The sequence below is a fragment of the Anolis sagrei genome, chromosome 5 (genome assembly GCF_037176765.1).
Source record: "Anolis sagrei isolate rAnoSag1 chromosome 5, rAnoSag1.mat, whole genome shotgun sequence".
Taxonomy (NCBI): domain Eukaryota; kingdom Metazoa; phylum Chordata; class Lepidosauria; order Squamata; family Dactyloidae; genus Anolis; species Anolis sagrei.
Window position 1 is genome coordinate 132,355,935 of NC_090025.1, and position 12,504 is coordinate 132,368,438.

Here is a 12,504-nt window from a genome sequence, read left to right on the forward strand (position 1 = left end):
AGCTCGCGGGACTTCTAATGGAGGTCACGTAAGTTTCTATTACTTTTTTAAAGGGATCTAGGGGCTTGGGGGGAGGGGTTGGGTATTTAGCCTGGTAAACTGTGGGAAAAGTGTCTGGACTGCAGTATTCTGCAGTCCAGACTCAGAAGTGGTGCATTTATCCCACGCCTTCCAAGAAGGTGTGGAATAAATGCACTAACAAATTAATTTGCTACAAACCAGGGTTATCCCCAGTCCGCATGGTGGACATTCAAGTGATAGGAGTTGTCATTCAATGCTCTTTTGTTTTTACCCAGTTTAAGGACTCTAACTGGGTAAAAACGAAAGGGCATTAACTACTATGTAAAATAATTATAGTTGCCCCGTTGTATATAGATTCTGACCCTTTGAAGGCAACCATAAGGCTGTTGTGGCCCTCGATGAAAATGAGTTTGACACCCCTGATCTAGGAGCTCCCACAAATGGAGAAACTCAAAAAGACTGTTTTCCAGGATTCATGTGGTTTCTTTTTTAATTGTAACTTTTTATACTTGTTTGCTTTAATCCCTTGTGCTCCAAATGCTTGAATATAGCACAATTTATGCATTCAATAAATAAACAAATAAACCTGAACACTAACCCAAGCGATGACTCAGCTCACCCTGACTCTCTTTGGAAAGCAGCCCAGCATCCTTTCCCACACAATCCTTCCACTTAGACAAATGACGAGTTGTCATGCCTGAGACAAAACTTTGCATATATCAATTGCTACCTTGAGCTTTCTCCTGCAAAGGTAACACAATTATTGACTTGGTCTGAAGGATTAAAGCCCAATATAGAATGGCCTTCAATTGGCAAGGCTGCATGCTATTTCCCTATCTGTTCAACTTCTGTGCTAACATATCATAAGTAAATCAGAATTAGACTTGGAGAAAGGAGACATTAGAGGAAAAAGCATCAACAATCTAGCGCCTCTTCTACACTGCCATATAAAATCCAGATATTTATTTTTCATGTCAGAAGCAAAGTGAGGGTACAGTTAAAATGTATTTAAAACACAAACAGCATTATGCTAAATGTACTTTGACTTGCAGCATGTATAAAATCCAGTTTATCTACTTTGAACTGGATTATATGTCAGTGTAGACTCATATAATCCAGCTCAAATCAGATAATGTGGATTATCAATTTTTATAATCTGGATTATATGACATTGTAGAAGGGGCCTTAGTCATGCATCAGAAAGGATATTCCAGTCAAGATATGAGAAGAAAACCAGGGATAAATATACTCTGTAGAATAAATGCAGTTTGACAATACTTTAACTACCCTGGATCAGTGCTATGGCATCTTGGGAGTTGTAATTTGGTGAAGAACCAGCATACTTTGGCAGAGAAAGCTAAAGACCTTGTAAACATACAACTCCCAGGATTTCATAGCACTGAGCCATGGCAATTAAAGTGGTGTAAAACCGCATTCATTGTATAATATAGATGCATCCTTAGAACAGATTCAGAAATTAAAGTACTTGTATCTATCCCTTATTGCTAATTGAGGCAATTATTTGCTTCCTGAATCCCAGAATGAAACAAACACACAAGAGAAAGATTGCTTTGAAAGGTAAAATTGAATGAGCTTTGGGTTGATCCATTGCCTATTGGTGCATACCTAAACAGCTCTTGCTCAAAGAAAAGACAGACAGACAGACAGACATTCCAATACTGATGGTGATTAGTTTTAGTCAACCAGTATTTGATGTTTAAAGAACCAGCATTGTGTAGTGGTCTGATGAGTTGGATTATGACTTTGGGGGCCAAATTTAAATTTCCCATTTGGTCAGGGAAACCAAATGAGTGACAATAGACAAGTTACACACTTTCAACCAGAAAACTCTGTCATAGGGTCACTTTAAAGTTGCCATAAGTCAGACACAACTTGAAGGTGAACAATAACAACAACAACTACTACTACTACTTTCATGCACTCATGCAATGTATAGGGTTTGGGGTTTTTTTGGTTTTTTTTGTATGATGACAACATCATACAATGTTGCCAAGATCATTAAAAGAATGCTATGAATGGGAATCAAGTTTTGTCCCAAATTCATCAACAAACTGTGAGCAACTATTTATGGTTGCCATTCCTCAATGACAGGAAGCAAAGAATGAACAATGTAGCTGTCTGACATTCTTCTGGATCAATTTCTGGGATAATTTGTCAGTGAATTGCTCAAGTTATTATTGTAAGCATTTTTATACTACCCTTCAATTATATCCCCCAAGCAGTTTACCAAAAAAAGAACAAAACAACAAGAATATAAATATAAAAGAATGCAATGAGCTAAAGGCCATGAAATCCTAAAAAACAGGCAGACTTAGGAAAATGAATAGTCCTTCTCTGATGTTAAAAAAGGCAGGAACTAGGCATTCTGGGAAGCACTATCCATGATGTAATCACTAAGAAAATGACACAATACCCTTTGGCCACATGCAGAATACGTTTAACTACGAGTAGTTTCAATCTCTATGGGTTTTCAGTAAACTAGTACTTATAAGCTGAAAGGAAACCACAAAGCTGGTTCAGTCCATGAACACTAGTTTGATTCTTCTAGGATATGAGTAAAAACTAAGGAAGAGTTGAACTGAATCACTTCATCCAGGTAGCAGAACACATCTGCAAAACTGGAGGGGCGATTACTTCTTTCCCTTGAAGCCCCCCATGTGCACTCAAAATCTTCCCAGGGAAAAGGAAGGCTGAGAAAATGGTCAGAGCAGATTTTGGGATTGGAGGACATGAAAGTTCCCTTACCAGGGGCCCACTGTACTGGATTTTGGACTTTGAACACCAAGAGAGAAGCAAGAAGAGACAATGCAATAAAACCCTTTCCCAGCAGGAGAACATAAAAATAACATAGAACACAAGTTGGTAAAACATAAATCAATATACAGCTAAACAGGGCATAAGCAAATATTTCCGCAAGGGTTACGGTAGATTTTTCGGGCTGTGTGGCCATGTTCTAGAACCATTCTCTCCTGACGTTTCACCTGCATCTATGGCAGGCATCCTCAGAGGGTTGAGAGGTCTTTTGGAAACTAGCATGTGGACAATTTCAACAGAAAGGAAGAAACCATGAAAATGAACAAAATCTGGCTACCAGTATTAAAAAAAACCTCTAAAATTATAACAGTAAATAAAGAACAACACTCAAACACAAGGGAACTCCAGACAAGAAACAATCAGAGACAGCTAATCATCTCTCAACAAAGGATTCCCCCAGGCAGTAACAAGCCATTGCTAAAAACTGTCAAGCCATCAAATGCTAATCAAGGTGGCCAACTGAAACATTCACACCTAGCTCCAACAGACAAGAATTCTTTCTCCCATTCTGGACTTTCCAGATTTATAAACTCAATTTTCCTAGTTTTCAACAGACCTCACAACCTCTGAGGATGCCTGCCATAGATGCAGGTGAAACGTTAGGAGAGAATGCTTCTAGAACATGGCCATATAGCCCAAAAAACCTACAACAACCCAGTGATTCTGGCCATGAAAGCCTTTGACAATACATTTCCAAAAGAGTCAGGCTTTCACCTGATATCTGAAACAACAGTTGTCAAGATCCAGCACAACTCTCAAGGAGAACTCCCATTACACAAAATGTCCTGCATGTATAGGAAAAGGCAATTTCAAGGGTACCAGTTCACAATCACTTAGGCCTTGAAAGGTTTTGCAAAAAGAATTTTTAAGTGCAGCCTGGAAACAGATAACCTACGAGGAATGTAGCAAAACCAGACTAGCATGATCAAATGACCAACTGCAATGAACTAGCCACAACATTTTGCACTAGTAAAAGCTTCTCAATGGTTAACCTTATGGTGATCAAATGTACCTTAAGGTAGTCAATTCTGGACACATGAGGGTGCAGCGATGTGGCTTTCCAGATACTAGATTACAGTTTTCACTGAGCTGCAACATAGCCTAATTTGCAGAATGTTAGAAGCCGCAGTCCAAGAATGTCTGGAGGATCACGCATTCTCCATACCAAACTAGGGCATGAACAACTGCGATAAGTTCCAAATTTGGTAGAAAAAGATAAAGCTGATAAGAATACTCAGGAGTAAAAAGAAACATCACATTAACAGTGCACCTTGCAACAAAATCGAGATTTTTAAAATCTATAACTCCTGGCCTAGGAGACCACAATAGTAAGTGAAGGGAGGGTTCACCCTTCCTCTACAGGCACTCTGCTGACAGTAAGTCCCTATTCCCCTCATGCTGACCTCAGGGAGCTTGCCAATGGGAAGTTTTCCCCAATAAAATATTTCAATGTAGAAAAGGCCATTTTCATTAGGATCCTGATGGAGTGGAGGAGTTATACTTCCCAGGCCCATGTATTGTGGTCTGGATGGAACTCTAACCTAAGCAACTTAATATAATTTTGATTCACACAGAAATACACGCACATACTGATACAGCTGAACACTTGACTGTTAACATTAACAGAAGGCTAGTTAATCATTACTGCCTCGTAGAATCATAGAGTTGGAAGAGACCTCATGTGCCATCCAGTCCAACCCCCTGCCAGGATGCAGGAAAATCGTGTTCAAAGCACCCCCGACAAATGGCCATCCAGCCACTGTTTAAAAGCCTCCAAAGAAGGAGCCTTCATCATGGAGAAGGGAGCTCCATTGCTGAACAGCTCTCGCCATTAGAAAGTTCTTCCTAATGTTCAGGTGGAATCTCATTTCCTGTAGTTTGAAGCCATTGTTCCACGTCCTAGTCTCCAGGGCAGCAGAAAACATGCCTGCTCCCTCCTCTCTATGACTTTCCCTCACATATTTATAGATGGCCATCATGTCTCCTCTCAACCTTCTCTTCTGAAAACATGCCTCAGATCTCTAAGCTGCTCCTCATAGGGCTTGTTCTCCAGACCCTGGATCATTTTAGTTGCCCTCCTCTGGACAATTTCCAGCTTGTCAACATCTCCCTTGTTGACCAGTGCCCAGAACTGGACACAGTATTCCAGTTGTGGTCTGACCAAGGCAGAATAGAGGGGTAGCATGACTTCCCTGGATCTAGACACTATACTCCTATTTATGCAGGTCAACATCCTATTGGCTTTTTTAGCTGATGCATCACATTGTTGGCTCATGTTTAGCTTGTCCACAAGGACTCCATGATCTTTTTGACACATACTGCTGTTGAACCAGGCGTCCCCCATTCTGTATATTTGCATTTCATTTTTTCTGCCTAACTGGAGTATCTTGCATTTGTTGACCTTCATTTCGTTAGTTTTGGCCCATCTCTCTAATCTGTTGAGATTGTTTTGAATTCTGCTCCTGTCTTCTAGAGTATTAGTATCCTCCCCAATTTGGTGTCGTCTGCAAACTTGATTATCATGCCTTCTAACCCTTCATCTAAGTAATTAATAAAGCTGTTGAACAGAACCGGGCCCAGGGTGGAATCCTGCAGCAATCCACTTGTCACTCGTCACTTCTTTCCAGGATGAAGAGGATCATTGGTGTGTATGTGTTCAGAGAAAGAGGGATGCCAGATGCCATGTTCAAGCCATCTTGTTAATGTGTTTGTATGTGCCTTCAAATAGTTTTTTACTTATAGCAACCCCGAGGCCCCTTCCACACAGCTGAATAAAATCCCACATTTTCTGCTTTGAACTAGAATATATGGCAGTGTGGACTCCGATAAACCAGTTCAAAGAAGATATTGTGGGATTTTTTGCTTTAATATTCTGGATTATATGGCTGTGTGGAAAGGCCCTGAGACACATTTATCACAGTATGTGACCTGCGGTGGCGCAGTGGGTTAAACCCCTGTCCCGGCAGGACTGAAGACCGACAAGTCACAGGTTCGCATCCGGGGAGAGGCGGATGAGCTCCCTCTATCAGCTTCAGCTCCTCATGCCGGGACATGAGAGAAGCCTCCCACAAGGATGTAAAAACATCAAATCATCCAGGCGTCCCCTGGGCAACATCCTTGCAGACGGCCAATTCTCTCACACCAGAAGCGACTTGCAGTTTCTCAAGTTGCTTTTGGCACAACAACAACAAAAAAAAAAATCCAGTGAGCAAACCCCTACACCATGTTGGCTTTCTCAGGCCTACAGTGCTATATACATTCTTCTCAGAAAGCTCATGTGTTGTTATGTGTCTTCACAGCATTTCTGATTTCTGATGGCAGATAGCCCTAAAACTCACAGGGTTTTCTTGGCAAGATTTATTCAGAAGAGGTTTGCCTTTGCCTTCCTTTGAGGGTGAGAGAGCATAACACCTAGTGGGTTTCCATGACCAAGTGGGGATTCAAATTCTCCAAAGTCGTAGTCTGACGCTGAAATCACTACACCGTGCTTGTTCCCCTCAATGAGACTTGCAGCTAACTAGATGAGCATAGACTGCACTCATACAAAAGCTGCAAGTTTCCGCATTCTTACACAGATCAAAGTCACAATGTAACTCTTAAGTACAAGTAAACATCCTCTGAATTGTAAACATGCTTTCAGACTGATCTTTCATTGATTTTTTTGTATATGCTCTTTAAAGGACCAAAGAATCAGAAGAAAGCTCCACTGTAACCTAGGTTTATATACTGCAAAATTAATGCAGTTTGATAGCACTTTAACTGCCATGGCTCAATGCTATGGCACCCTGGGATTTATAATTTGACAAGGCACCAGCACTCTTTAGCAGAGACGTCAGAAGACCTTGGAAAACTCCAAGTTCCATGATTCTATAGCACTGAGTCATGAAAATTAAAGTAGTGTCAAACTGCGTGGTTAAGAAAACCCTGTGGAAGTAAAGGGATCACCATGTGACCCCTTTAGACACTACAGGTGTCTTGAGCCCCTTCTACACTGCCAAATAATCCACATTTTCTTCTTTGAACTGGATTATCTGAGTCTACACTGTCATATAATCCAGTTCAAAACAGATAATCTGCATTTTTATGCTAGTGTAGAAGGGGCTTTGGAAGGCACACACATAATGTACCAAATAGGTGTGTTGTTTTGTTTACAAATGTTACCTCCAAACTCCAGAGTGTGTGAACAGACATTTTTAGAGACTAGGGCTGACATTTACTTGTTACTTGTTTCAGGTCTTAACAGTAGCTCTGAGAGAAATAGTGTTCAATAGTATTGTGTAGTAAATAGAAAGCATAAGGATCCAGGTATGGAAGATGCACACTTTATATTTTGCCTAGAATATTATTGAGGAGACAAGGAAGTCCCTTTATCTGCAGACAACGTGGATTATATATATGAGGCCCCTTTTACACTGCCAGATAATTGAGATTATCAAATCTGATAATCTACACCATCTGCTTTGAACTGGATTATATGAGTCTACACTGTCATATAATCCAGATCAAAGTAGATAATCTGGATTTTATATGGCAGGGTATGGACCCTTTCACACAACTGTATAAACTCCACATTGAACTGGATTATATGACAGTGAGGACTAAGATAATCCAGTTAAAAGCATGTATTGTGGATTATCTGCCTTGATATTCTGGGTTATATGATTGCGTGGAAGGGCCCTTAATGGGGCCTGTGTCTACACTGCCAGATAATCTTGGATAAAAAGATAATCTGGTCTCAGATCCTGGGATATAGGGCAGTGTAGAATTGGGCATAATATTATAGAATTGGATAGTTAGATCTTTCCAGACAGACATATAACCCAGAATATCAAGGCGGATAATCCACATTATCTGCTTTGAACTGGATTTTCGTAGGCCACTTCCACACAGTTCTTTAAAATCCCACATTATCTGCTTTGAACTGGGTTATATGGCAGTATGGACTCAGATAACCCAGTTCAAAGCATGTGTTGTGGATTATCTGCCTTGATATCCTGGGTTATATGGCTGTGTAGAAAGGCCCTTCATGGGGCCTGTGGCTATGCTGCCATATAATCTGGTATAAGCAGATAATCTGGGATGGTTTTTCCCTATCAGGAGACTTGCAAGTTGTTTCTGGTGTAAGAGAATTGGCTGTCTGAAAGGATACTGCCCAGAGGACGCCTGGGTGCTTTATGCGGGGACATGGGAGGCTTATCTCATGTCCATGCATGGGGAACCGGAGCTGACAGAGGGAGCCCATTCCCGCTCCCCGATTCGAACCTCCGACCTGTGGTCTTCAGTCCTGCTGGCACAAGGGTGTAACCCACTGGGGGGGGGGGGGGAGGCTATGATCTGGGATCTGCTTCTGGGATATAGGACGGCATAGAATCAGACACAGGGCCCTTCCACACAGCCCTATATCCCAGAATATCAAGGCAGAAAATCTCACATTATGAGTGTGGACTCAGAAAACCCAGTTCAAAGCAGATATTGTGGCAATTTTTGCCTTGATATTCTGGGTTATTGGGCTGTGTGGAAGCGCCCACAATTATAGAACCAGTGAGTTGGAAGAGATCACAGGCCCTTCCACACAGCCATATAACCCACGATATCAAAGCAGATAATCCACAAAATCTGCTTTGAACTGGATTATCTGAGTCTACACTGCCAGTTCAAAGCAGATAATGTGGGATTTAATACAGCTGTGCGGAAGGGGCCCAGAAGGGCCATCGAGTCCAGCCCTATTCTGCCAAACAGGAACACAATGAAAACACTCCGGGCAGATGGCCATCCAGCCTCTGCTTTTAAAAAAAAACTCCACCACATGCAGCTGTAGAAAACAGAAAGTTAGAGGATAAAAGGGACATCTCCTTTCCTCCAAACTTCCCTAACAGTTTGTTTTCGTTCATTCGTTCAGTCATTTCCGACTTTTTGTGACCTCATGGACCAGCCCACGCCAGAGTTCCCTGTTGGCCGTCACCACCCTCAGCTCCTTCAAGCCAGACACTTCAAGGATGCCATCCATGCATCTTGCCCTTGATCTGACCCTCTTCCTTTTTCCTTCCATTTTCCCCAGCATCATTGTCTTCTCTAAGCTTTCCTTTCTTTTCATGATGTGGCCAAAGTACTTCATCTTGGCCTCTACTATCCTTCCCTCCAATGAGCAGTTGGCCTTTATTTCCTGAAGTATGGACTGGTTGGATCTTCTGGTGGTCCAAGGCACTCTCAGAACTTTCCTCCAACACCACAGTTCAAAAGCATCGATCTTCCTTCGCTCAGCCTTCCTTATGGTCCAGCTCTCACATCCGTAGGTGACTACGGGGGAATACCATGGCTTTAACTATGTGGATCTTCGTTGCCAGTGTAATGTCTCTACTCTTCACTATTTTGTCGAGATTAGTCATTGCTCTCCTCCCAAGAAGTAAGCGTCTCTTGATTTCCTGGCTGCAGTCTGCATCTGCAGTAATCTTTGCACATAGAAATATAAAGTCTGGGTTGTTGTAGGTTTTTTCAGGCTATATGGCCATGATCTAGAGGCATTCTCTCCTGACGTTTCGTCTGCATCTATGGCAAGCATCCTCAGAGGTAGTGAGGTCTGCTGGAACTAGGAAAAGGGGTTTATATATCTGTGGAATGACCAGGGTGGGACAAAGGACTCTTGTCTGCTGGAGCTAGGTTTGAATGTTTCAACTGACCACCTTGATTAGCATATAATGGCCTGACAGTGCCTGGAGCAAACTTTTGTTGAGAGGTGATTAGATGTCCTTGTTTGTTTCCTCTCTGTTGTTGTGCTGTTTTAATTTTAGAGGTTTTTAATACTGGTAGCCAGATTTTGTTCATTTTCATGGTTTCCTCCTTTCTGTTGAAATTGTCCACCTGCATATGTATTTCAATGTCTTCTCTGTGTAGTCTGACATGGTGGTTGTGAGAGTGGTCCAGCATTTCTGTGTTCTCAAATAAAATGCTGTGTCCAGGTTGGTTCATCAGGTGCTCTGCTATGGCTGATTTCGTTTCCTGGTGAAACGTCAGGAGAGAATGCCTCTAGACCAGGGGTCCTCAAACTAAGGCCCAGGGGCTGGATGCGGCCCTCCAAGATCATTTACCCGGCCCTCCCTCAGGGTCAATCTAAGTCTATAATGACTCGAGAGCACACAACAACAATCCTATCTTATCAGCCAAAAGCAGGCCCAAACTTCCCATTGAAATACTAATAAATTTATATTTATTAAGATTGGTCTTCTAAAGTGTTTTTTGCACTACAAATAAGATATGTGCAGTGCGCATAGGAATTAATTAAAAAAAATTCAAATTATAATCCGGCCCTCCAACAGTTTGAGGGACTATGATCTGACCCTCTGTTTAAAAGGTTTGAGGACCCCTGGTATAGATAATACCTGGATTGTGTAAAACAGGGGTCCTCAAACTGAGGCCCGGGGGCCGGATATGGCCCTCCAAGGTCATGCACCCGGCCCTCACTCAGGGTCCACCTAAGTCTCAAACGATTTGAAAGCACACAACAACAGCAACAATCCTATCTCATCAGGCAAAAGTAGGCACACACTTCCTATTGAAATGCTGATAAGTTTATATTTGTTAAAACTGTTCTTCATTTTAAGAGTTTTTTGCACTACAAATAAGATACGTGCGGTGTGCATAGGAATTCATTCATGCTTTTTTCAAATTATAGTCTGGCCCTCCAACAGTTTGAGGGACTGTGACCTGGCCCTCTTTTTAAAATGTTTGAGGACCCCTGCTCTAGACCATGGCCATATAGCTTGAAAAAACCTACAACAACCCAGTGATTCCGGCCATGAAAGCCTTCGACAATACAAAGTCTGTCACTGCCTCCATGTCTTCTCCCTCTATTTCCCAGTTACCAATCATTCTTGTTGCCGTAATCTTGGTTTTATTACATTTAACTGCAACCCTGCTTTTGCCCTTTCTTCTTTCACCTTGATTAGAAGGCTCCTCAGCTCCTCCTCGCTTTCGGCCATCAAAGTGGTATCATCTGCATATCTAAGGTTGCTAATGTTTCTTCCAGCAATTTTTACCCCAGCCTGACAGTTTAGCAAAGATGAAAACCAAATGCCAATGCAACCAAAACCAAGCAAGGCGCAGCTGCCTTAGAAGGTGAAAGAGGTCGAGCGGTAGGGCTCCTCCTGCATTCCTCCGCCTCGCCGAGGAATTTGGGAGGCGCATCAACCCAAGGTCCCCAAAACAAGCCTGGAGTGTTCTGAGATGCGGGCGGAGGAGGGGAGAGGAAATGGAAGCCAGGCATCCCCCAAGACTGAGGAAGCCAACACACACACCAAGCGGAGGGGGAGGCCATCCTGTAAGGGGGGGTGTGCCCCCTTCCCCACTTCCTCCCCAGCCCCCCCCCCCCAAAGCCCCTGCTCCAAGGAGGAGGCTGCTTACCTGCAGGGCGCGCCATCCAAGGCTTTCCTTGTCCTGCTCCCGGCTCGGGACCTTCTCCAGGCCCCGGGGGGAGAGGGTCTCCCTCTTGGGACATCGGCCAGCCCTCTCCTTCCTGCCTTCCTTCCTGAATCCCAGGAGTTAGGAGGACACTTCCCGACCAGATCTGGAGGGAGAAACCAACCGGGAAAAGTTTCACGTGACTGTGAAACGGACACACAAACACGTCAAAGTTGTTGGGAGCGCAAGGAGCTCCTCCGCCGCCAATTGCTGGCAACGCCGAGGCAGGCAGCTTGTTTTCCTCGCCCTCTCTGATCAAAGGGCCCTTTTCTTGGAAAGTTTGGGTGTTTTTCAAGAAACCCTTCTGTGTGCAAGAAGATAAACCCCTTGAGCCAAACTTGAGGTGAAGTCTTGCCTAAACTTTGGGTTCCTGATATGGGGGAGACATTCTTGCCCCGATGTCCTTGTTTTTGGAGGGGAGGGGAGTGTGTTTGTAGCCTGGCCGCTTCCTCAGTCTCTCCTCTTCCTCCCTCGCTCCCCAGTTTGATTCCAGCAAAGACAGACAAGCTCCCTCCCCTTCTTTTCCTCCCAGGAAACTTTCCCTCCGGCCTTGAAAGAGCCTTCCAAGCGCCGGGACTCACTTCGATTGCGACCCGGGCCTCACGCCCCCTTCTCTCTCTCTCTCTCCTTCTCCACTCACCCGAAAATGTGGGTCGATCGCGCGTCAAGCTGGGCAAAGTTTCGCCTCCTTCCCCCGCCCCAGCATGGCTTGGCTCCTTGGGGCCTAACTCTCTTCGCCCCACGTGACTCGCAACGCACATTTGAAAATACAGGGGTGTGTTTGACACTGACACTGCTTTTTGCAAGGAGGAGCAGCAGCAGCAAGACAGTTTCCTCCTCCTCCCTGCTTTGGCCACATGGAAAGACACTCTGAAATGTTGGATTCTGCAGAAACCAATACAAATGGGTTGCAGTCCCGGATCAGTAGCTAGTCACACTCTCTCAGCCTCAGGGGGAGGGCACAGGGTGACTTTTTTTTACGTTTTTGCCTCCCTGCACCTCAATCACTTGCCCTAGGTTCATGGTATGGGCAGCACAGCGCACATCCATAGGGATACCAAGGGATTTATTTATTTATCATATCAGGAGCGAACCACACAGTTGTATTGCATTAAAACACACAAACACACACAAAGTTTGAAAACTTACCATTCTATTAAATGCCAAGGGTTGTAGCATGCCACTTTTGGACTC

General features: G+C 43.5%; 1 protein-coding gene across 2 annotated transcripts in view; it reads right to left on the minus strand.

Moving 5' to 3' along the window:
* MDFIC (MyoD family inhibitor domain containing) overlaps positions 1-12,108 on the minus strand; it is a 53,818-nt gene extending 41,710 nt beyond the window's left edge. Inside the window, exons 1-2 of one of the 2 annotated variants that reach the window (XM_060777678.2) lie at positions 11,892-12,108; positions 11,254-11,416 (exon numbers count right to left, since the gene is read on the minus strand). In XM_060777678.2, coding sequence (XP_060633661.2) covers positions 11,254-11,416; positions 11,892-12,071 — 343 coding nt within the window. In that variant the 5' untranslated portion in view covers positions 12,072-12,108. The remainder of the gene's footprint in view (positions 1-11,253; positions 11,417-11,891) is intronic. The other variant, XM_060777677.2, reaches the window with a different exon arrangement.
* Between the last annotated feature and the right edge of the window lie 396 nt (positions 12,109-12,504).